At 60.9% G+C, this 21097-nt stretch overlaps 2 protein-coding genes across 2 annotated transcripts; both read right to left on the bottom strand.

Moving 5' to 3' along the window:
• Window positions 1–114: 114 nt before the first annotated feature.
• LOC148592595 (maestro heat-like repeat-containing protein family member 7) lies at window positions 115–10478 on the bottom strand. Its single transcript, XM_088534211.1, has 19 exons — window positions 10220–10478; window positions 9729–9817; window positions 9392–9499; window positions 9079–9158; window positions 8563–8686; window positions 8377–8463; window positions 7357–7486; window positions 6761–6861; window positions 6458–6607; window positions 6126–6280; window positions 5891–6041; window positions 5590–5780; window positions 4922–5036; window positions 4441–4581; window positions 4071–4247; window positions 3434–3589; window positions 2477–2579; window positions 2285–2344; window positions 115–221 (listed from the first exon to the last, which is right to left on the bottom strand). Exons 1-19 carry the CDS (start codon window positions 10476–10478, stop codon window positions 115–117), a joined length of 2484 nt encoding a protein of 827 aa, XP_088390337.1.
• Window positions 10479–10615: 137 nt separating this feature from the next.
• LOC148592594 (maestro heat-like repeat-containing protein family member 7) lies at window positions 10616–20987 on the bottom strand. The gene is made up of 19 exons (XM_088534209.1): window positions 20729–20987; window positions 20237–20325; window positions 19900–20007; window positions 19587–19666; window positions 19071–19194; window positions 18885–18971; window positions 17865–17994; window positions 17269–17369; window positions 16966–17115; window positions 16634–16788; window positions 16399–16549; window positions 16098–16288; window positions 15430–15544; window positions 14949–15089; window positions 14579–14755; window positions 13942–14097; window positions 12985–13087; window positions 12793–12852; window positions 10616–10722 (listed from the first exon to the last, which is right to left on the bottom strand). Exons 1-19 carry the CDS (start codon window positions 20985–20987, stop codon window positions 10616–10618), a joined length of 2484 nt encoding a protein of 827 aa, XP_088390335.1.
• Window positions 20988–21097: the final 110 nt, after the last annotated feature.

Raw genomic sequence — 21097 nt, 5'->3', positions numbered from 1 at the left:
GAGGGTGGCTATGGGGAGCCCGCAGCCCACGCTGGCCGCAGTTCTCCTCAAAGGCCTCTCAGAAGTGCACTCAGAAGTGCAGGGCTGCCCAGGGAAGGTGCAGGGAAGACTGCGTCAGCGCTCAGGGGGCTCCTGGGCCTGCCCAGCGTGCTCCTGCCCTGTGCTCTCACTGTCTTCCCGGACACTGTGGGCGGGGGGCCGCCCACAGTTGTCTGGGTGGACTGCGGGGGTGTCACAAAGGGAGGTCACAAAGGGCCGCACTGTCACCTGCTGTCCTGGGCAGGGGCAGGACATGTGCCCTGTGAGTGGGTGGCCCAGGGCCTACCTCTTGTTGCCCTCTGCTTCCCTCCGGGCCCATCCATTTCCCTTTGGAGCACCCCAGGGATCCGCGGTTCTTGTTTGAGGAGGAAATGTCCAGAGGGCCGCGGTCTGGGAGGCTGCCACAGGGGGATGTAGCCTCCAAGCACAGCACAGGGAGAGCTCAATCTCCAAAAGACCCTTGACCTCGCATTAGCATCAGTTTCGGAGCATAGAAATCTCTGCTCTCCTAAGCTTTAGTGTCAGAAGCTTTTCAGGAGAAGAGAAAATATTCTATGTTATTAACATGAAGAGAGAAAAAAAAAAATCCAACTTCTACTCCCCCAGATGGAAATCCATGCCAACAGCTAGTACCCAGGAATATTCAGAAGTGCAACAGGCTGCTCCTCACCATGTCCCCCTGCATGTGGGCAAGCTACTGCTCTTTGCGGGCACAGAGCACAATCTTGCTGTGCATTAGCACGTGTCCCCCACATTGTTGTTGTTGATTTTTTTTTTCTTTTTTTTCTTTTTCCTGGCTGATATTCCTGCATGATGGGAGGAGCCACGAGATGCCTGTTTGACATTCTCCCCTGGGCTCCCGTTTGCTGCAGAGGAAGGAGCTGCCCCAGCACCAGGCCCAGCTGCACATGGCACGCCGGCATCTCTCAGCAGTTCCCCAAGCCATGCCTTAAGCAGCCTGTGGGGGCTGGGGGCAGTTTCCCACCCCACAGGCTGGGCTTTTCAACAAAGGAACATGGAGGAAGGGATTCTTGAATATTATCCAGCTTTTGGGAGCCCTCTGTCCTCCAGATCTGTACCTCATGGGAGTCTGCCAAGCAGGTGCCAGCACAGGCCCAAGGCTGCTCTCTGGATGCCCGGGGCTGGGAGTCTGCTTTTGACCCTGCGCCTCCCTCGCACGATCTCTGTGTTGGCATCATGCTAACGTAGTGCTACATTAGCACCATCACAATGAGAGCAAAGGCTATGCTGGCAGGTGGCCTCCCCAGAGGCTTTCCTGAAGGTGTAGGAATGTCTGTGGCCGTGATGCAGAGCTTTCAAGATAGTCTCAGCCAGCTCTCAAACCTGTTGCCTTTCAAGAAAGCTGCATGGTGTTGCATCCCCAGGCCTGCCTTCACAGCCTGCTCAAGTGCACGCTTGCTGCCCATGCCTGATCTACCCCTGTGGCACATCCCTTGCTAAGATACGGCAGCCTCACGCCTCATCCTGAAGACTTACTTCCACTCTGGAGACTAAACATAAAGGCAAAACCTGCCTGTACGTGCAAAAGAGAGGGAGAAGCCCATGTTCATGCTCCTGGGGCTCACTCAGACTCATAAAGGCTAAAGAGAATTCATCCCAGCACTTTATTTGGCACATGTAAGGATGCGGTGCCTGCAGCAGAAGAGCAATAGGTGACGGGGGGATTAGCAGCTGCTGCTGCAAAGGAGCCGGGCTGTCGCGGGCCCCAGTGGGCAGAGCTTCGTGGGGTGGGAAGGGCTGCTCTTGCTGTGCGCCAAGAACGGTGTCCTGCAGAGAAGGGTGCTGCCTCTTCTATGCTCTCCGGAGACAGCAGCACAGTGCTTTAAGGCTCAATGCTGACGGTGCCTTCTGCCCTGAAGCTCTCAGGATCAGGATGGTCTGCACGGCCAGAGACCGGACGGAGGGGCTGCCATCCCTTGCCACTCTTTGAAGGGCTGAGATAGAAGGGAAAAGAAAGGAAACCCTTGCACCTGAGGAGACGCCAGGCATGGCCCCTGGATGGGGCCAAGCCCAAGCCCAAGCACAATCTGGCTTTTTGCTTGCCAGCAGGCAGAAAGGAGGACTACCATGACTGCTAGGGAAAGATGCACATGAGTTGAAAGATGCCCCAAATGCCCTGCCCTGCAAATACTGGCTGTCTGGCAGGGCAGCCAGAAACCTGGAGCTCACTGCCAGGCTCTGCGCCGCTGCGGGCTGAAGCTAACAGCACGCTGCCCCCACTCACCCTCAAAGATGTCCTGCAGCTTCTCCCCGCTCGGGTCCTTCATGCGCTTCCCGAGGAGCCCTAGGTGCACACAGCCTGTCACAAACCCTGCTGCGGGTACACAGCGCCCAGACACCCAGGCCCTGCAGGAGGCAGGTGGGGCTGCGGCACCCGTGGGGACACAGAGGCTCCCCGACAGGAGCTATGACTCACCGAGGAACCTCACGGCTGCCTCCTGCCAAGACTCCTGGGGACTCTCCAAGTAGGCCAGGCTCTGCCGCAGGTATTCATTGTCTCTGCTCCTGTTGCTCGCCAGCTGCACAGAGCACAAGGGTCAGGGCTAGCTACAGACCTCTGACAGACAGCCAGGCCTGCTCTCCTGCCAGAACTGTCTCCACATTCCCTTGCTCTACCAGGACATTCCTGGTCCCAGCCAGGTGGCACTGAGCTTTAGGGGGAACAGAAGGCACGCATAGGGTGGTAGGCTGAGGTGCCATCCTGGTAGCAAGGCCCAGCTGGGCCAGGGGCTCCTTCCCCATCCTGGGGGCAGTGATGGATCGTGGCCCTTGGGAAGAGCCCCACGGGACAGTGTGCGGGAGAAAGGGGAGCACGTGTGCAGCTCCAGAGCCCGCAGCCATGGGCTGGCAGTGGGGAGGTGACATGGGCGAGGGAGAGGGCAAGGGTCGCAGGCCTTCTGCGGGGCACATCCTGGGGGCTTTGGTGGCAGGTCTTACCAGGCACTCTCCAATCTGCCAAATCTGTGCTGTCTCAAGCAGCTGCCTGAGCTGTTTCCATTTCAGGAGCTGAGCAGCACCACGGAGGGCTTCCCGAGAGGCCTGCAGAGCAGCCCAGGGTGGGAGATGCGAATGCAGTCCAGCCAGGAGACCCTGCATCCCCGCGCCCTGCCGATGCTCAGAGCCTTTGCCAGCCTGTTATGGGAAGCTACATCTAGGCCACGAGTTGGGCTGTGACACCCAGCAGGCACGTGGGGCAACCACTATGTCAGAGCAGCAAGACAGAGCTCCCCCAGTCCCTGCTGGGCTTGGATGACTGCAGGGACAGCTAGAAATCCCCTAGGGATGCCAGTGCTGGAGCTTTGCTGGGCAAACCCAGACAGAAAACGGACAAAAACCTCTTGGTCCCACACAAATAAGCTATGTGCTCACGCACCTGCGCCACGCTGGGGATCTCCTCATGTGCATGCACAAGCAATGGGAGCAGGCAGCTGTGCACATGCTTCCTTAGCAGCACTTTCTGCTTGCCCACCACAATGGCCATCACGCTCTGGAAGAGCTGGATGGAGAGCTCTCGCACGAGGGCAGCCTCCTGTGGGGAAGCAAGATGGAAGCAGCTCAGCAGTGGCTGCCTCAGCCCACAGTGAACAAGGGGCTTCGAGTGGCAGACGACGGCTTCTCCCTCTGCCTCTGCGTTTGCCCCAAGGAGCTGCAGGGCCAGATCCACCACCAGCTCAGTAAAGCCCCAGCCCCAAGACATGCAGCGTGGTGGCTTTCTCGGAGATGGGGCTGCCACGGGGAGCCAAGGTGCGAGGCGTGTGTGCCTGCAAGGGCTGCTCTGGCCCTGGTGGCACTCCCACCAGCTGCCTCCGGAGCGACGCGCAGAGGAGCTCCCTTGTGCCACCTGTGTGCAGGAGGAGATGTGGGCCGGCCTGTGGCATCAGCTCCTGGGCGCATCCCACTCACTCAAAGTCCCCAGATGGGTTGCCCCAGTGTGAGCCCTCATGCCCGGGCCACACGCCTCTGTCCCACAGCCATGCCAGGAGAGCGCCCGCCTTTCCCACAAGCCCTACATCATCAAAGAGTGGCAGGAGCTCCTCAGCAAGCTGCAGACCCATGGCACTGGCCATCTCCCTGTCCAGGAGGTGGAGCATGTTGCTGAAGATGGTGAGGGCCTTGGTGCGGAAGCAGCTCTCAGCAGCCTGCAGGTGCTCCAGGAGCGCGGGCACCAGGCCTTGCAGACTCCTGGCCTACACGAAACACAGAAGAGCCCTTGTGTGAATCAAGGCATGGTTGAATTAGCACAAATGGCGGTAACACTCTGCGGACACGCAGTGGCACGGGAGCACTCAAGTCCTGCCGCTGCCTTTCCCTCCACTACCTTAGCCTCCACCTGCAGCCCCAGGCCGCCGCCCTCTCTTTGCCCACGTGCCCCCTGCTCACTATTTGCGGTCTCTCAGACAGCGTGACGAGGCCTGTGATGACCATTTCGCGCATCACCAAGCTCTGGTTGTGCAGATGCCGTTGCAGGAAGTGCAGGACACCCTCATCAATCTGCTGCTCAAAGTCTGTGCAGTTCAGCAGCTGAAAAACACCCAGAGGCAGAGGGAGTGACTCTCAAGAGCCAACGGCGCTCCCCGCATCCTCTGGACCAGCTGCGGCCTCTGGGTCTTGGGCCCCTGTGAAGCACTTGAACGTAGAGAGCTGGCACAAAGGCTGCCTGACCCGCAAACACTTGGGGCTGGTAGCCAGCAGAAATGGCCTCCTGGCGGGAATTAGCTCAACTTGGGCTGACTTAGGGGTGTTCAGCTCCCGCGGGCAAGGAGCCCAGCTCCACTGGCCGCAGCCTGCTCCCTGGCCCAGGACATAGAGAGCCCAGTGTCTGCGGGCACTGCCCAGAGGCGCCGCTTGCCACCGTGCCCACCTCGAGGAAGACGGCCATGGCGGAAATCTCCCGGTGTTTGTCTCCGCAGCTGAGCACCATGACTACGTGTTCAAACATCCAGGCACACTGGTCGGCCGCGTTCATCCACAGCGCTCTGGCCAGGGAGGGAAGAAGGCACAGTGGGCATGAGCTGGGCAGGCAAAGCCCTTTGGGCCTGTGCTGCCAACTCGAGCCATCCTGCCACAAGCCAGGCCCCACTGGAGCAAGGCTGCACCAGCTCCAGCAGCTGGGGCTGGCGCCAGCAGCGGCACTGGCCTTTCCCCACCACACCTTGCCAGGAGAAACGTGGCAGCCCAGCCAGTGAGGCTTATTTTGGTGAGAGAGCAGCAAAGCACCCTTACTCCACCAGTGTCGCGGCCTAGCCGCACTCTGTCTTCAGGGCACAAATGCTGGGGCACGTGAGGAGGAAGGCGGCTCTCACCTAGTCAGCAACGTGGCTCCCGCGTGGTAGGTGTCCACGCTCATAAGCATGTCCCAGCCTCCCTGCCTCTCCATAGAGTCAGCCAGGTGGCCACAGTCAGCACAGCAGAGCAGAGCTTTCAGGGCCTGCACTGCGCTCCTGCATGGAGAGCAAAGGCAGGTCACACACAGAAGCCAAGCCCAAGCGCTGCGCTCATGGCAGAGAGCGGCACAGAGGGACGCAGCACCTGACAGGGCTGACTGGAGGACTGTCATCCGCGTGACTGCACATCTGGCAGTACTCTTGGAGGTCCTCTTGTGTGTACTCCATGATGAAGTAGATCTGGAAGAGCACCGCTAGGTAGAGCTGGGGAGAAATTAACTGCACGGGCACTTTGCTGGAGGGCTCCTGGAGAATCTCGTTCAGGACCCTGGTTGCCTGCAAAAAACACCTCGAGATGGGTCTGGCTGCAGAGAGATCAGGCAAGCCAAGGCAAGCCATGGCGAGGCTCTGCGCAGGGCTAGGTCAGGCCTCGCCTGGAAACTCACAGTCAGGGGAAGGATGTAGCTGCCCGCTGGCAAACGGGAGGTGTGCCGTCTCAGCAGCGGCCGGTCCCGCAGCCAAGAGAGCAGCTCCTTCAGCACCTCCTCTGCAAGGCACTGCTTGGAGACCAGCACCCTCCACATGCTACTGGCAACACTGCAGACCCAGAACATGCTGTCAGGGAAGCTGCCTCGAGCTGCCGTAGCCCTGGAGCTGTCCTCAAGGCTGTCAGGCCCATACCTGTCACACACCAGGGAGGTGTTCAACAGAGCCTCCACCACCTGAGCAGGGTCCAAGCAGGCCATTTGGAAAAGGCTGCTCTTCAAGATGTCCTGGAGCGATGCCTCACTGATGTCCATCAGCTTCTTGTGGAGGCTGCTAATCACCTGGGGCACCTAGAAGGGGCACAGGTGAGAGAGGGGCCTCTGCAGGAGTGTAGCCATTGCCACAGGGGCCACCGAGAAGTCATGCCTTCCCATGGCTCCATGCTGTCCTCAAGGACTGTGCGGTGCTCAGGGGGCTCAGCGCCCAGAGTGTGCAAGCACAGGGCAATGTGCTTGCAAGCCGCTTACCCTATCCAGCTTAGAGTCAGGCTCCCTCAAGACCGCCTCCATCATGTGCTCCACCACCTCAGTGTTCAAGACCCTTGGGTCTGTTATGCCATTGATGATTGTCAGGAGGAAGTCTGTCCTCTCAGAAGGAAAGAGAAAGATGCCAAATTCCTGTGGGAGGAAAGAGCCATGGCACCCAGTGCATAGCCTGAGGAGCTGAGAGTGGCTCAGCTGAGAGCGAGCAAGCAGAGCGGTGCTGGCACAATGCCTTCTGCCAGCACTGTGCCCAAGAAGGCCACAGGGAGGGAGGGAGGAGCTTCTCACCGCACTCTCATCAGTGGCCTTGCTGGGCCAGAAGGTGTTCGGGGCTTCCTGCTGCCAGTTCATCTCTGGAAGCGCTGGATTCTCAGCTGCCCTCTCTCGACCTGTGCCAGAGGGGAAACACAGAGCAGTCAGGAGGAGGGGAGGTGGCTGAACAAGGGCAACAAGGAGAGCTCTGCAGCTTGCAGAAGCGGGGTGTCACTGCAGTGTAAGGAGCAGAGAGCCTTCTAGGGAGGACATGAGCTTCTTGCCAGGTGGTAAAGAGGATATTGCCGGTTAGGATGCGGAAAGGCCGCAGAGGTTGGTGTCTCTTTGTGCTCCCAGGCAGGAGAGCAGGCCTGGAAGGCTGCTGGCACAGGCTCTGAGCTCTGCTAGTTGATGTGGACGCTCTCTAAAGCACTACTCCGAGGGACAAAAGAGCCCTGGGTCACGTCAGTGAGGTGCCTGCCATGGCTCTTCATGGCATGGCTGAGGCAACGTGTCGCCTTGTGTGGTCTTGCCTGGGCTGCGGGTGCTGGAAGGCGCCAGCCTTCCCCAGCGACTCTTACTCTTTCGCAGCAGAATGATCCTATAGAAATGGTGAAGTGCTTCTGCCGCACTCTGGCTGATCTCTTGGTCCTCCTCAGCGCAGCACAGCGTGAGGTGCCCCATCAGCTGCCCCAGGAAGTCCAGAGGCTTCTTTTGGAAGAGGAAAGGCTTGACGCTGCTTCCTCCATGGCTGAGCCACTTCTGAGGGAGGAAGGGAGGAAGGATGGGCAGCGAGGCCAAGCCATGGCAGCGGGGACCAGAGCCCTGGGCTCCACACCAGAGCGGGCCCAGGCCTGAGTGCCACACGAGACAAAACCTGAGCAGGCATCTGCCCAGCCCTGCGGCCAGCAGTGAGCAGTGGCGTGCAGGGCTGTGTGTCCCAGCCTGCCCGCCCCTGGGCAATGCCAGTTCTGCTGCCCAGCCAAGGGCAACCTCCCCTCCCTTGGGCCAGCCCCGCAGCCAGCATGTGGCAGCCGTGACAAGGCACGGAGCTTGCTGCCTCCCTGTCCTGCCTTGTCAGGCTTTGACGGCCAGCCCTGTGAGCCCGTGGTGCCACTGGTGCCTAAACAGGGCGCCCGAGCTTGGCTCTTCCCCTAGCCCACATATCCCGCTCGGAGCGGGAGCACCTCCTTCTGCTGCTGCTGGCTGCTTCATCCCCATCAAGCCAACTTGAGCCCTCTCCTCCTGCCTGAGCCTGCCTGAGCCTGCCTGAGCCTGCTTGAGCAGAGGGTCACCTATGGCCTGGAGCCACCTGGTTACCTCCAACAGAGGAGAGCTGCTCAGGAGCCGACTCAGCCTCAAAATCCTGCCCACAGCCCTCCGGCGCTCCGTTTTTCTCTGGGATGCTGTGAAGGGCAGCAGCATCTGAGGAGAGCAAAGCTGCTGGTCAGGGCTGCGACTGGACGGCCACAGTTCTGCTAAGGCCCTGGCAGGCTTGATGCCCCTGCTGCCTTCCATGCACGCTTCCAGAAAGCGCCTTGCATTCCCTCCTGGCCCCAAACTCTTCCGCTGGTTCGCTGCAAGGGTCGCTTCCCCTTGGCATGAGGAACCAGCCCTGCCACTGCTCCCCTAATGCTTTGCAAACAGCAAACCTGCAAGATGTTCCGCAGCTGATGGAGACTGGAGGCCTGCGACTCGAACACCAGCACCTTCAGCATCTCATCCAGAGCCTCCATGGTCTGCAAGGGCAGGGCAGAGAGTGCTCATCACCGCTTCCCCCGTCCCTCTTGCTAACAGGGGGCTGGCTGAAACCCCTTCCGCCCACGGTGAGCACCTACCTGTGCGTAGAGCGAAGCATCGGGGCTTTGCATCCGCTCTTGCGGAGGAAGGCAGAAGATGCTGTTGATGCAGGTGTAGAGCAAGCTGTTGTCCTGGGTGTGCATCAGGAATGGCCACTCTTTGCTGACAGGAGAGAGAGGAGCCTGTGGAGTGCTGGGCCAGGGAGGGTCGTCCAGGTGCCGGGGTAGAGGAGGTGGACGCAGCCATGGAGGTGGGAACAGCCAGGCTGCTGGCCATCGGAGGTGGGGAAGCCCTGCAGGGAGCCACCTCCTCCCTTTTCCGTGGTGCACACAAGGGGCGGAGGACCCAGGGCAGAAGGTGGGTGCAACACCCATTCCTCCTCCTGCCTCTTCCCTCAGGGGAAAAGCCCAGAGACAGTGCTCTGTTCTGCCACCTGCCCACTGAGGGAGCACGCGGAGGGTTGACAGACTGCAGCATCCCAAGGGGACTCGTATGGCGTCATCAGGGTCATGCTGCGGCCATGCCCGCACTACAGCAGCGCCTGGGGCGGGTACCTCATTGCGGCCATAGCCAGCATGGCTTGCTGCCACACCACGGAGTCCAGGCGGCCAGGGGACTCCTCTTCCAGCAGCACCTGTGGAGCACAGGCAGTATGGGGCATGGCAGGTGCCAGCCCCAGCGAGCAGCTGGCAGCACCCAGCAGGCACCCCCATCCCACCACTGGTACCCTGGCTCGGCAGCCCCCTGGAAGGAGGCCCCCCGTGCCCACAGGATCCTGCCCGGCCCTCTCTGCGCCTGGCTGCCCAAGTCCTGTGCTCGCCTGGCCAGCTTTGCCCCCTCCCACAGCCCCTCTGCCCGCTCCCTTACCACCAGCTTCTTCACCAGGTCGCCTAAATCAGCCACATAGCTGTCCATCCCTTTGGCACTGCACAGGGTATGGATGCAGGCAAAAAATCTCAACTTCTGGGCTTCATCCTGAGAGCCGGTGGATAAAGGAGGGAGATGAATAGGGCGGGTGCGAGGGCACAGGCACTGCCGGCAGCCGCAGGATGGAGGGGGATGCAGGGCTGCTGCAGGATGCCCAGCGGCTGCAGCTGGCCACTGCTAAGAGCCCAGCCGCAGGCTCGCAGCAGGCAGCACGCACGGAGGCAGCCGGGCCCCCGGAAGCTGCAGGCACCACTCGTCTGACAAGGTCTCTAGTCACCTGGTGAGGGCCTGTGGGAAAGGCCTGCAGATACGCCAGGGCTTCCTGCTCCTCTCCTGCCAGCTCCAAGCAGGACGGAGATCCTGGACCTGAGCATGGAAGAGAATGGGCAGAGCTGCAGGCGCTGAAGGAGGCAGAAGAAAGGAGCCGTGCTCCCTCTGCAGCAGCGGGCCCGCTTCCAGCATACAGCGAGCCCCGGCTCGCACAGCAGCCCCTGGCAGAAGAGGGGCAGTGAAGCTCCCGGCACGGCAGCAGCGCGGCCTCCTGCTGGCTGCGCTGCCTCTCCTGGCCTGCGCCTCGGCCCTGCCACTGGGCTGCCTCTGCTGCGCTCCTGCCCAGGGCTTGCTGACTGCCAACCAAGCACAGAGAAGGTTCAGGCATTCAGGCACTGCCTGCACAGGGCCAGCAGCGCCAGGATGCAACTGTGGTGGGAGGCAGGGCTGCAGTAGGGCCGGCTCCTGGCAGCCGGTCCCACAGAGCCGCTCGCTCACCTGCCTGGGAGGTGTGCGGCTCACACCACTGCTGAGTCTCAGCGATGGCACTATCATCATCATCGTCCCAGGCCATGCAGGTAATGTTGGCACCAGCCTCCTCCTCCTGCCCCATGGACTTGCTGGAGTCTATGTCATGCCAGCGTATGAGGAGGTTCCTGGTGGCTCCCGACTGCTCCCAAGCCTCAGCGAATGCCCTGAATTCATCATCCTCTGCCGCCCAGCGGATGGGATTTCTCTTTTGCTCTGGCTGCGCCATGCTGCCGAGCCAAGGAGAGGCGTGAGGGTGGCTATGGGGAGCCCGCAGCCCACGCTGGCCGCAGTTCTCCTCAAAGGCCTCTCAGAAGTGCACTCAGAAGTGCAGGGCTGCCCAGGGAAGGTGCAGGGAAGACTGCGTCAGCGCTCAGGGGGCTCCTGGGCCTGCCCAGCGTGCTCCTGCCCTGTGCTCTCACTGTCTTCCCGGACACTGTGGGCGGGGGGCCGCCCACAGTTGTCTGGGTGGACTGCGGGGGTGTCACAAAGGGAGGTCACAAAGGGCCGCACTGTCACCTGCTGTCCTGGGCAGGGGCAGGACATGTGCCCTGTGAGTGGGTGGCCCAGGGCCTACCTCTTGTTGCCCTCTGCTTCCCTCCGGGCCCATCCATTTCCCTTTGGAGCACCCCAGGGATCCGCGGTTCTTGTTTGAGGAGGAAATGTCCAGAGGGCCGCGGTCTGGGAGGCTGCCACAGGGGGATGTAGCCTCCAAGCACAGCACAGGGAGAGCTCAATCTCCAAAAGACCCTTGACCTCGCATTAGCATCAGTTTCGGAGCATAGAAATCTCTGCTCTCCTAAGCTTTAGTGTCAGAAGCTTTTCAGGAGAAGAGAAAATATTCTATGTTATTAACATGAAGAGAGAAAAAAAAATCCAACTTCTACTCCCCCAGATGGAAATCCATGCCAACAGCTAGTACCCAGGAATATTCAGAAGTGCAACAGGCTGCTCCTCACCATGTCCCCCTGCATGTGGGCAAGCTACTGCTCTTTGCGGGCACAGAGCACAATCTTGCTGTGCATTAGCACGTGTCCCCCACATTGTTGTTGTTGATTTTTTTTTCTTTTTTTTCTTTTTCCTGGCTGATATTCCTGCATGATGGGAGGAGCCACGAGATGCCTGTTTGACATTCTCCCCTGGGCTCCCGTTTGCTGCAGAGGAAGGAGCTGCCCCAGCACCAGGCCCAGCTGCACATGGCACGCCGGCATCTCTCAGCAGTTCCCCAAGCCATGCCTTAAGCAGCCTGTGGGGGCTGGGGGCAGTTTCCCACCCCACAGGCTGGGCTTTTCAACAAAGGAACATGGAGGAAGGGATTCTTGAATATTATCCAGCTTTTGGGAGCCCTCTGTCCTCCAGATCTGTACCTCATGGGAGTCTGCCAAGCAGGTGCCAGCACAGGCCCAAGGCTGCTCTCTGGATGCCCGGGGCTGGGAGTCTGCTTTTGACCCTGCGCCTCCCTCGCACGATCTCTGTGTTGGCATCATGCTAACGTAGTGCTACATTAGCACCATCACAATGAGAGCAAAGGCTATGCTGGCAGGTGGCCTCCCCAGAGGCTTTCCTGAAGGTGTAGGAATGTCTGTGGCCGTGATGCAGAGCTTTCAAGATAGTCTCAGCCAGCTCTCAAACCTGTTGCCTTTCAAGAAAGCTGCATGGTGTTGCATCCCCAGGCCTGCCTTCACAGCCTGCTCAAGTGCACGCTTGCTGCCCATGCCTGATCTACCCCTGTGGCACATCCCTTGCTAAGATACGGCAGCCTCACGCCTCATCCTGAAGACTTACTTCCACTCTGGAGACTAAACATAAAGGCAAAACCTGCCTGTACGTGCAGAAGAGAGGGAGAAGCCCATGTTCATGCTCCTGGGGCTCACTCGGGCTCATAAAGGCTAAAGAGAATTCATCCCAGCACTTTATTTGGCACATGTAAGGATGCGGTGCCTGCAGCAGAAGAGCAATAGGTGACGGGGGGATTAGCAGCTGCTGCTGCAAAGGAGCCGGGCTTTGCAGCACTGTCGCGGGCCCCAGTGGGCAGAGCTTCGTGGGGTGGGAAGGGCTGCTCTTGCTGTGCGCCAAGAACGGTGTCCTGCAGAGAAGGGTGCTGCCTCTTCTATGCTCTCCGGAGACAGCAGCACAGTGCTTTAAGGCTCAATGCTGACGGTGCCTTCTGCCCTGAAGCTCTCAGGATCAGGATGGTCTGCACGGCCAGAGACCGGACGGAGGGGCTGCCATCCCTTGCCACTCTTTGAAGGGCTGAGATAGAAGGGAAAAGAAAGGAAACCCTTGCACCTGAGGAGACGCCAGGCATGGCCCCTGGATGGGGCCAAGCCCAAGCCCAAGCACAATCTGGCTTTTTGCTTGCCAGCAGGCAGAAAGGAGGACTACCATGACTGCTAGGGAAAGATGCACATGAGTTGAAAGATGCCCCAAATGCCCTGCCCTGCAAATACTGGCTGTCTGGCAGGGCAGCCAGAAACCTGGAGCTCACTGCCAGGCTCTGCGCCGCTGCGGGCTGAAGCTAACAGCACGCTGCCCCCACTCACCCTCAAAGATGTCCTGCAGCTTCTCCCCGCTCGGGTCCTTCATGCGCTTCCCGAGGAGCCCTAGGTGCACACAGCCTGTCACAAACCCTGCTGCGGGTACACAGCGCCCAGACACCCAGGCCCTGCAGGAGGCAGGTGGGGCTGCGGCAGCCGTGGGGACACAGAGGCTCCCCGACAGGAGCTATGACTCACCGAGGAACCTCACGGCTGCCTCCTGCCAAGACTCCTGGGGACTCTCCAAGTAGGCCAGGCTCTGCCGCAGGTATTCATTGTCTCTGCTCCTGTTGCTCGCCAGCTGCACAGAGCACAAGGGTCAGGGCTAGCTACAGACCTCTGACAGACAGCCAGGCCTGCTCTCCTGCCAGAACTGTCTCCACATTCCCTTGCTCTACCAGGACATTCCTGGTCCCAGCCAGGTGGCACTGAGCTTTAGGGGGAACAGAAGGCACGCATAGGGTGGTAGGCTGAGGTGCCATCCTGGTAGCAAGGCCCAGCTGGGCCAGGGGCTCCTTCCCCATCCTGGGGGCAGTGATGGATCGTGGCCCTTGGGAAGAGCCCCACGGGACAGTGTGCGGGAGAAAGGGGAGCACGTGTGCAGCTCCAGAGCCCGCAGCCATGGGCTGGCAGTGGGGAGGTGACATGGGCGAGGGAGAGGGCAAGGGTCGCAGGCCTTCTGCGGGGCACATCCTGGGGGCTTTGGTGGCAGGTCTTACCAGGCACTCTCCAATCTGCCAAATCTGTGCTGTCTCAAGCAGCTGCCTGAGCTGTTTCCATTTCAGGAGCTGAGCAGCACCACGGAGGGCTTCCCGAGAGGCCTGCAGAGCAGCCCAGGGTGGGAGATGCGAATGCAGTCCAGCCAGGAGACCCTGCATCCCCGCGCCCTGCCGATGCTCAGAGCCTTTGCCAGCCTGTTATGGGAAGCTACATCTAGGCCACGAGTTGGGCTGTGACACCCAGCAGGCACGTGGGGCAACCACTATGTCAGAGCAGCAAGACAGAGCTCCCCCAGTCCCTGCTGGGCTTGGATGACTGCAGGGACAGCTAGAAATCCCCTAGGGATGCCAGTGCTGGAGCTTTGCTGGGCAAACCCAGACAGAAAACGGACAAAAACCTCTTGGTCCCACACAAATAAGCTATGTGCTCACGCACCTGCGCCACGCTGGGGATCTCCTCATGTGCATGCACAAGCAATGGGAGCAGGCAGCTGTGCACATGCTTCCTTAGCAGCACTTTCTGCTTGCCCACCACAATGGCCATCACGCTCTGGAAGAGCTGGATGGAGAGCTCTCGCACGAGGGCAGCCTCCTGTGGGGAAGCAAGATGGAAGCAGCTCAGCAGTGGCTGCCTCAGCCCACAGTGAACAAGGGGCTTCGAGTGGCAGACGACGGCTTCTCCCTCTGCCTCTGCGTTTGCCCCAAGGAGCTGCAGGGCCAGATCCACCACCAGCTCAGTAAAGCCCCAGCCCCAAGACATGCAGCGTGGTGGCTTTCTCGGAGATGGGGCTGCCACGGGGAGCCAAGGTGCGAGGCGTGTGTGCCTGCAAGGGCTGCTCTGGCCCTGGTGGCACTCCCACCAGCTGCCTCCGGAGCGACGCGCAGAGGAGCTCCCTTGTGCCACCTGTGTGCAGGAGGAGATGTGGGCCGGCCTGTGGCATCAGCTCCTGGGCGCATCCCACTCACTCAAAGTCCCCAGATGGGTTGCCCCAGTGTGAGCCCTCATGCCCGGGCCACACGCCTCTGTCCCACAGCCATGCCAGGAGAGCGCCCGCCTTTCCCACAAGCCCTACATCATCAAAGAGTGGCAGGAGCTCCTCAGCAAGCTGCAGACCCATGGCACTGGCCATCTCCCTGTCCAGGAGGTGGAGCATGTTGCTGAAGATGGTGAGGGCCTTGGTGTGGAAGCAGCTCTCAGCAGCCTGCAGGTGCTCCAGGAGCGCGGGCACCAGGCCTTGCAGACTCCTGGCCTACACGAAACACAGAAGAGCCCTTGTGTGAATCAAGGCATGGTTGAATTAGCACAAATGGCGGTAACACTCTGCGGACACGCAGTGGCACGGGAGCACTCAAGTCCTGCCGCTGCCTTTCCCTCCACTACCTTAGCCTCCACCTGCAGCCCCAGGCCGCCGCCCTCTCTTTGCCCACGTGCCCCCTGCTCACTATTTGCGGTCTCTCAGACAGCGTGACGAGGCCTGTGATGACCATTTCGCGCATCACCAAGCTCTGGTTGTGCAGATGCCGTTGCAGGAAGTGCAGGACACCCTCATCAATCTGCTGCTCAAAGTCTGTGCAGTTCAGCAGCTGAAAAACACCCAGAGGCAGAGGGAGTGACTCTCAAGAGCCAACGGCGCTCCCCCCATCCTCTGGACCAGCTGCGGCCTCTGGGTCTTGGGCCCCTGTGAAGCACTTGAACGTAGAGAGCTGGCACAAAGGCTGCCTGACCCGCAAACACTTGGGGCCGGTAGCCAGCAGAAATGGCCTCCTGGCGGGAATTAGCTCAACTTGGGCTGACTTAGGGGTGTTCAGCTCCCGCGGGCAAGGAGCCCACCTCCACTGACCGCAGCCTGCTCCCTGGCCCAGGACATAGAGAGCCCAGTGTCTGCGGGCACTGCCCAGAGGCCCCGCTTGCCACCGTGCCCACCTCGAGGAAGACGGCCATGGCGGAAATCTCCCGGTGTTTGTCTCCGCAGCTGAGCACCATGACTACGTGTTCAAACATCCAGGCACACTGGTCGGCCGCGTTCATCCACAGCGCTCTGGCCAGGGAGGGAAGAAGGCACAGTGGGCATGAGCTGGGCAGGCAAAGCCCTTTGGGCCTGTGCTGCCAACTCGAGCCATCCTGCCACAAGCCAGGCCCCACTGGAGCAAGGCTGCACCAGCTCCAGCAGCTGGGGCTGGCGCCAGCAGCGGCACTGGCCTTTCCCCACCACACCTTGCCAGGAGAAACGTGGCAGCCCAGCCAGTGAGGCTTATTTTGGTGAGAGAGCAGCAAAGCACCCTTACTCCACCAGTGTCGCGGCCTAGCCGCACTCTGTCTTCAGGGCACAAATGCTGGGGCACGTGAGGAGGAAGGCGGCTCTCACCTAGTCAGCAACGTGGCTCCCGCGTGGTAGGTGTCCACGCTCATAAGCATGTCCCAGCCTCCCTGCCTCTCCATAGAGTCAGCCAGGTGGCCACAGTCAGCACAGCAGAGCAGAGCTTTCAGGGCCTGCACTGCCCTCCTGCATGGAGAGCAAAGGCAGGTCACACACAGAAGCCAAGCCCAAGCGCTGCGCTCATGGCAGAGAGCGGCACAGAGGGACGCAGCACCTGACAGGGCTGACTGGAGGACTGTCATCCGCGTGACTGCACATCTGGCAGTACTCTTGGAGGTCCTCTTGTGTGTACTCCATGATGAAGTAGATCTGGAAGAGCACCGCTAGGTAGAGCTGGGGAGAAATTAACTGCACGGGCACTTTGCTGGAGGGCTCCTGGAGAATCTCGTTCAGGACCCTGGTTGCCTGCAAAAAACACCTCGAGATGGGTCTGGCTGCAGAGAGATCAGGCAAGCCAAGGCAAGCCATGGCGAGGCTCTGCGCAGGGCTAGGTCAGGCCTCGCCTGGAAACTCACAGTCAGGGGAAGGATGTAGCTGCCCGCTGGCAAACGGGAGGTGTGCCGTCTCAGCAGCGGCCGGTCCCGCAGCCAAGAGAGCAGCTCCTTCAGCACCTCCTCTGCAAGGCACTGCTTGGAGACCAGCACCCTCCACATGCTACTGGCAACACTGCAGACCCAGAACATGCTGTCAGGGAAGCTGCCTCGAGCTGCCGTAGCCCTGGAGCTGTCCTCAAGGCTGTCAGGCCCATACCTGTCACACACCAGGGAGGTGTTCAACAGAGCCTCCACCACCTGAGCAGGGTCCAAGCAGGCCATTTGGAAAAGGCTGCTCTTCAAGATGTCCTGGAGCGATGCCTCACTGATGTCCATCAGCTTCTTGTGGAGGCTGCTAATCACCTGGGGCACCTAGAAGGGGCACAGGTGAGAGAGGGGCCTCTGCAGGAGTGTAGCCATTGCCACAGGGGCCACCGAGAAGTCATGCCTTCCCATGGCTCCATGCTGTCCTCAAGGGCTGTGCGGTGCTCAGGGGGCTCAGCGCCCAGAGTGTGCAAGCACAGGGCAATGTGCTTGCAAGCCGCTTACCCTATCCAGCTTAGAGTCAGGCTCCCTCAAGACCGCCTCCATCATGTGCTCCACCACCTCAGTGTTCAAGACCCTTGGGTCTGTTATGCCATTGATGATTGTCAGGAGGAAGTCTGTCCTCTCAGAAGGAAAGAGAAAGATGCCAAATTCCTGTGGGAGGAAAGAGCCATGGCACCCAGTGCATAGCCTGAGGAGCTGAGAGTGGCTCAGCTGAGAGCGAGCAAGCAGAGCGGTGCTGGCACAATGCCTTCTGCCAGCACTGTGCCCAAGAAGGCCACAGGGAGGGAGGGAGGAGCTTCTCACCGCACTCTCATCAGTGGCCTTGCTGGGCCAGAAGGTGTTCGGGGCTTCCTGCTGCCAGTTCATCTCTGGAAGCGCTGGATTCTCAGCTGCCCTCTCTCGACCTGTGCCAGAGGGGAAACACAGAGCAGTCAGGAGGAGGGGAGGTGGCTGAACAAGGGCAACAAGGAGAGCTCTGCAGCTTGCAGAAGCGGGGTGTCACTGCAGTGTAAGGAGCAGAGAGCCTTCTAGGGAGGACATGAGCTTCTTGCCAGGTGGTAAAGAGGATATTGCCGGTTAGGATGCGGAAAGGCCGCAGAGGTTGGTGTCTCTTTGTGCTCCCAGGCAGGAGAGCAGGCCTGGAAGGCTGCTGGCACAGGCTCTGAGCTCTGCTAGTTGATGTGGACGCTCTCTAAAGCACTACTCCGAGGGACAAAACAGCCCTGGGTCACGTCAGTGAGGTGCCTGCCATGGCTCTTCATGGCATGGCTGAGGCAACGTGTCGCCCTGTGTGGCCTTGCCTGGGCTGCAGGTGCTGGAAGGCGCCAGCCTTCCCCAGCGACTCTTACTCTTTCGCAGCAGAATGATCCTATAGAAATGGTGAAGTGCTTCTGCCGCACTCTGGCTGATCTCTTGGTCCTCCTCAGCGCAGCACAGCGTGAGGTGCCCCATCAGCTGCCCCAGGAAGTCCAGAGGCTTCTTTTGGAAGAGGAAAGGCTTGACGCTGCTTCCTCCATGGCTGAGCCACTTCTGAGGGAGGAAGGGAGGAAGGATGGGCAGCGAGGCCAAGCCATGGCAGCGGGGACCAGAGCCCTGGGCTCCACACCAGAGCGGGCCCAGGCCTGAGTGCCACACGAGACAAAACCTGAGCAGGCATCTGCCCAGCCCTGCGGCCAGCAGTGAGCAGTGGCGTGCAGGGCTGTGTGTCCCAGCCTGCCCGCCCCTGGGCAATGCCAGTTCTGCTGCCCAGCCAAGGGCAACCTCCCCTCCCTTGGGCCAGCCCCGCAGCCAGCATGTGGCAGCCGTGACAAGGCACGGAGCTTGCTGCCTCCCTGTCCTGCCTTGTCAGGCTTTGACGGCCAGCCCTGTGAGCCCGTGGTGCCACTGGTGCCTAAACAGGGCGCCCGAGCTTGGCTCTTCCCCTAGCCCACATATCCCGCTCGGAGCGGGAGCACCTCCTTCTGCTGCTGCTGGCTGCTTCATCCCCATCAAGCCAACTTGAGCCCTCTCCTCCTGCCTGAGCCTGCCTGAGCCTGCCTGAGCCTGCTTGAGCAGAGGGTCACCTATGGCCTGGAGCCACCTGGTTACCTCCAACAGAGGAGAGCTGCTCAGGAGCCGACTCAGCCTCAAAATCCTGCCCACAGCCCTCCGGCGCTCCGTTTTTCTCTGGGATGCTGTGAAGGGCAGCAGCATCTGAGGAGAGCAAAGCTGCTGGTCAGGGCTGCGACTGGACGGCCACAGTTCTGCTAAGGCCCTGGCAGGCTTGATGCCCCTGCTGCCTTCCATGCACGCTTCCAGAAAGCGCCTTGCATTCCCTCCTGGCCCCAAACTCTTCCGCTGGTTCGCTGCAAGGGTCGCTTCCCCTTGGCATGAGGAACCAGCCCTGCCACTGCTCCCCTAATGCTTTGCAAAGAGCAAACCTGCAAGATGTTCCGCAGCTGATGGAGACTGGAGGCCTGCGACTCGAACACCAGCACCTTCAGCATCTCATCCAGAGCCTCCATGGTCTGCAAGGGCAGGGCAGAGAGTGCTCATCACCGCTTCCCCCGTCCCTCTTGCTAACAGGGGGCTGGCTGAAACCCCTTCCGCCCACGGTGAGCACCTACCTGTGCGTAGAGCGAAGCATCGGGGCTTTGCATCCGCTCTTGCGGAGGAAGGCAGAAGATGCTGTTGATGCAGGTGTAGAGCAAGCTGTTGTCCTGGGTGTGCATCAGGAATGGCCACTCTTTGCTGACAGGAGAGAGAGGAGCCTGTGGAGTGCTGGGCCAGGGAGGGTCGTCCAGGTGCCGGGGTAGAGGAGGTGGACGCAGCCATGGAGGTGGGAACAGCCAGGCTGCTGGCCATCGGAGGTGGGGAAGCCCTGCAGGGAGCCACCTCCTCCCTTTTCCGTGGTGCACACAAGGGGCGGAGGACCCAGGGCAGAAGGTGGGTGCAACACCCATTCCTCCTCCTGCCTCTTCCCTCAGGGGAAAAGCCCAGAGACAGTGCTCTGTTCTGCCACCTGCCCACTGAGGGAGCACGCGGAGGGTTGACAGACTGCAGCATCCCAAGGGGACTCGTATGGCGTCATCAGGGTCATGCTGCGGCCATGCCCGCACTACAGCAGCGCCTGGGGCGGGTACCTCATTGCGGCCATAGCCAGCATGGCTTGCTGCCACACCACGGAGTCCAGGCGGCCAGGGGACTCCTCTTCCAGCAGCACCTGTGGAGCACAGGCAGTATGGGGCATGGCAGGTGCCAGCCCCAGCGAGCAGCTGGCAGCACCCAGCAGGCACCCCCATCCCACCACTGGTACCCTGGCTCGGCAGCCCCCTGGAAGGAGGCCCCCCGTGCCCACAGGATCCTGCCCGGCCCTCTCTGCGCCTGGCTGCCCAAGTCCTGTGCTCGCCTGGCCAGCTTTGCCCCCTCCCACAGCCCCTCTGCCTGCTCCCTCACCACCAGCTTCTTCACCAGGTCGCCTAAATCAGCCACGTAGCTGTCCATCCCTTTGGCACTGCACAGGGTATGGATGCAGGCAAAAAATCTCAACTTCTGGGCTTCATCCTGAGAGCCGGTGGATAAAGGAGGGAGATGAATAGGGCGGGTGCGAGGGCACAGCCACTGCCGGCAGCCGCAGGATGGAGGGGGATGCAGGGCTGCTGCAGGATGCCCAGCGGCTGCAGCTGGCCACTGCCAAGAGCCCAGCCGCAGGCTCGCAGCAGGCAGCACGCACGGAGGCAGCCGGGCCCCCGGAAGCTGCAGGCACCACTCGTCTGACAAGGTCTCTAGTCACCTGGTGAGGGCCTGTGGGAAAGGCCTGCAGATACGCCAGGGCTTCCTGCTCCTCTCCTGCCAGCTCCAAGCAGGACGGAGATCCTGGACCTGAGCATGGAAGAGAATGGGCAGAGCTGCAGGCGCTGGCAGGAGGCAGAAGAAAGGAGCCGTGCTCCCTCTGCAGCAGCGGGCCCGCTTCCAGCATACAGCGAGCCCCGGCTCGCACAGCAGCCCCTGGCAGAAGAGGGGCAGTGAAGCTCCCGGCACGGCAGCAGCGCGGCCTCCTGCTGGCTGCGCTGCCTCTCCTGGCCTGCGCCTCGGCCCTGCCACTGGGCTGCCTCTGCTGCGCTCCTGCCCAGGGCTTGCTGACTGCCAACCAAGCACAGAGAAGGTTCAGGCATTCAGGCACTGCCTGCACAGGGCCAGCAGCGCCAGGATGCAACTGTGGTGGGAGGCAGGGCTGCAGTAGGGCCGGCTCCTGGCAGCCGGTCCCACAGAGCCGCTCGCTCACCTGCCTGGGAGGTGTGCGGCTCACACCACTGCTGAGTCTCAGCGATGGCACTATCATCATCATCGTCCCAGGCCATGCAGGTAATGTTGGCACCAGCCTCCTCCTCCTGCCCCATGGACTTGCTGGAGTCTATGTCATGCCAGCGTATGAGGAGGTTCCTGGTGGCTCCCGACTGCTCCCAAGCCTCAGCGAATGCCCTGAATTCATCATCCTCTGCCGCCCAGCGGATGGGATTTCTCTTTTGCTCTGGCTGCGCCATGCTGCCGAGCCAAGGAGAGGCGTGAGGGTGGCTATGGGGAGCCCGCAGCCCACGCTGGCCGCAGTTCTCCTCAAAGGCCTCTCAGAAGTGCACTCAGAAGTGCAGGGCTG

The sequence above is a fragment of the Tinamus guttatus genome, unplaced genomic scaffold (genome assembly GCF_059628265.1).
Source record: "Tinamus guttatus ecotype Peru unplaced genomic scaffold, ASM5962826v1 Tinamus_guttatus_pri_ptg000546l, whole genome shotgun sequence".
Lineage (NCBI taxonomy): Eukaryota > Metazoa > Chordata > Aves > Tinamiformes > Tinamidae > Tinamus > Tinamus guttatus.
The sequence above is the reverse complement of the archived record's forward strand: the minus strand, read 5'-3'. Positions and strand labels throughout refer to the sequence as shown.

Bases quoted from the DNA above. Each gene is read 5' to 3' on its own strand.
- LOC148592595 (XM_088534211.1), bottom strand. From the start codon at position 10,478: ATGGCGCAGCCAGAGCAAAAGAGAAATCCCATCCGCTGGGCGGCAGAG. The intron at 9,818-10,219 runs GTGAGCGAGCGG...TTCCATGCTCAG, and splicing joins GCCGCACACCTCCCAGGCAG to GTCCAGGATCTCCGTCCTGC. The intron at 4,582-4,921 runs GTGGGCACGGTG...GGTGTTTTTCAG, and splicing joins CCATGGCCGTCTTCCTCGAG to CTGCTGAACTGCACAGACTT.
- LOC148592594 (XM_088534209.1), bottom strand. From the start codon at position 20,987: ATGGCGCAGCCAGAGCAAAAGAGAAATCCCATCCGCTGGGCGGCAGAG. The intron at 18,972-19,070 runs GTAGGTGCTCAC...CTGCCCTTGCAG, and splicing joins ATGCTTCGCTCTACGCACAG to ACCATGGAGGCTCTGGATGA. The intron at 17,995-18,884 runs GTTTGCTCTTTG...TTCCTCCCTCAG, and splicing joins AGCTGCGGAACATCTTGCAG to AAGTGGCTCAGCCATGGAGG.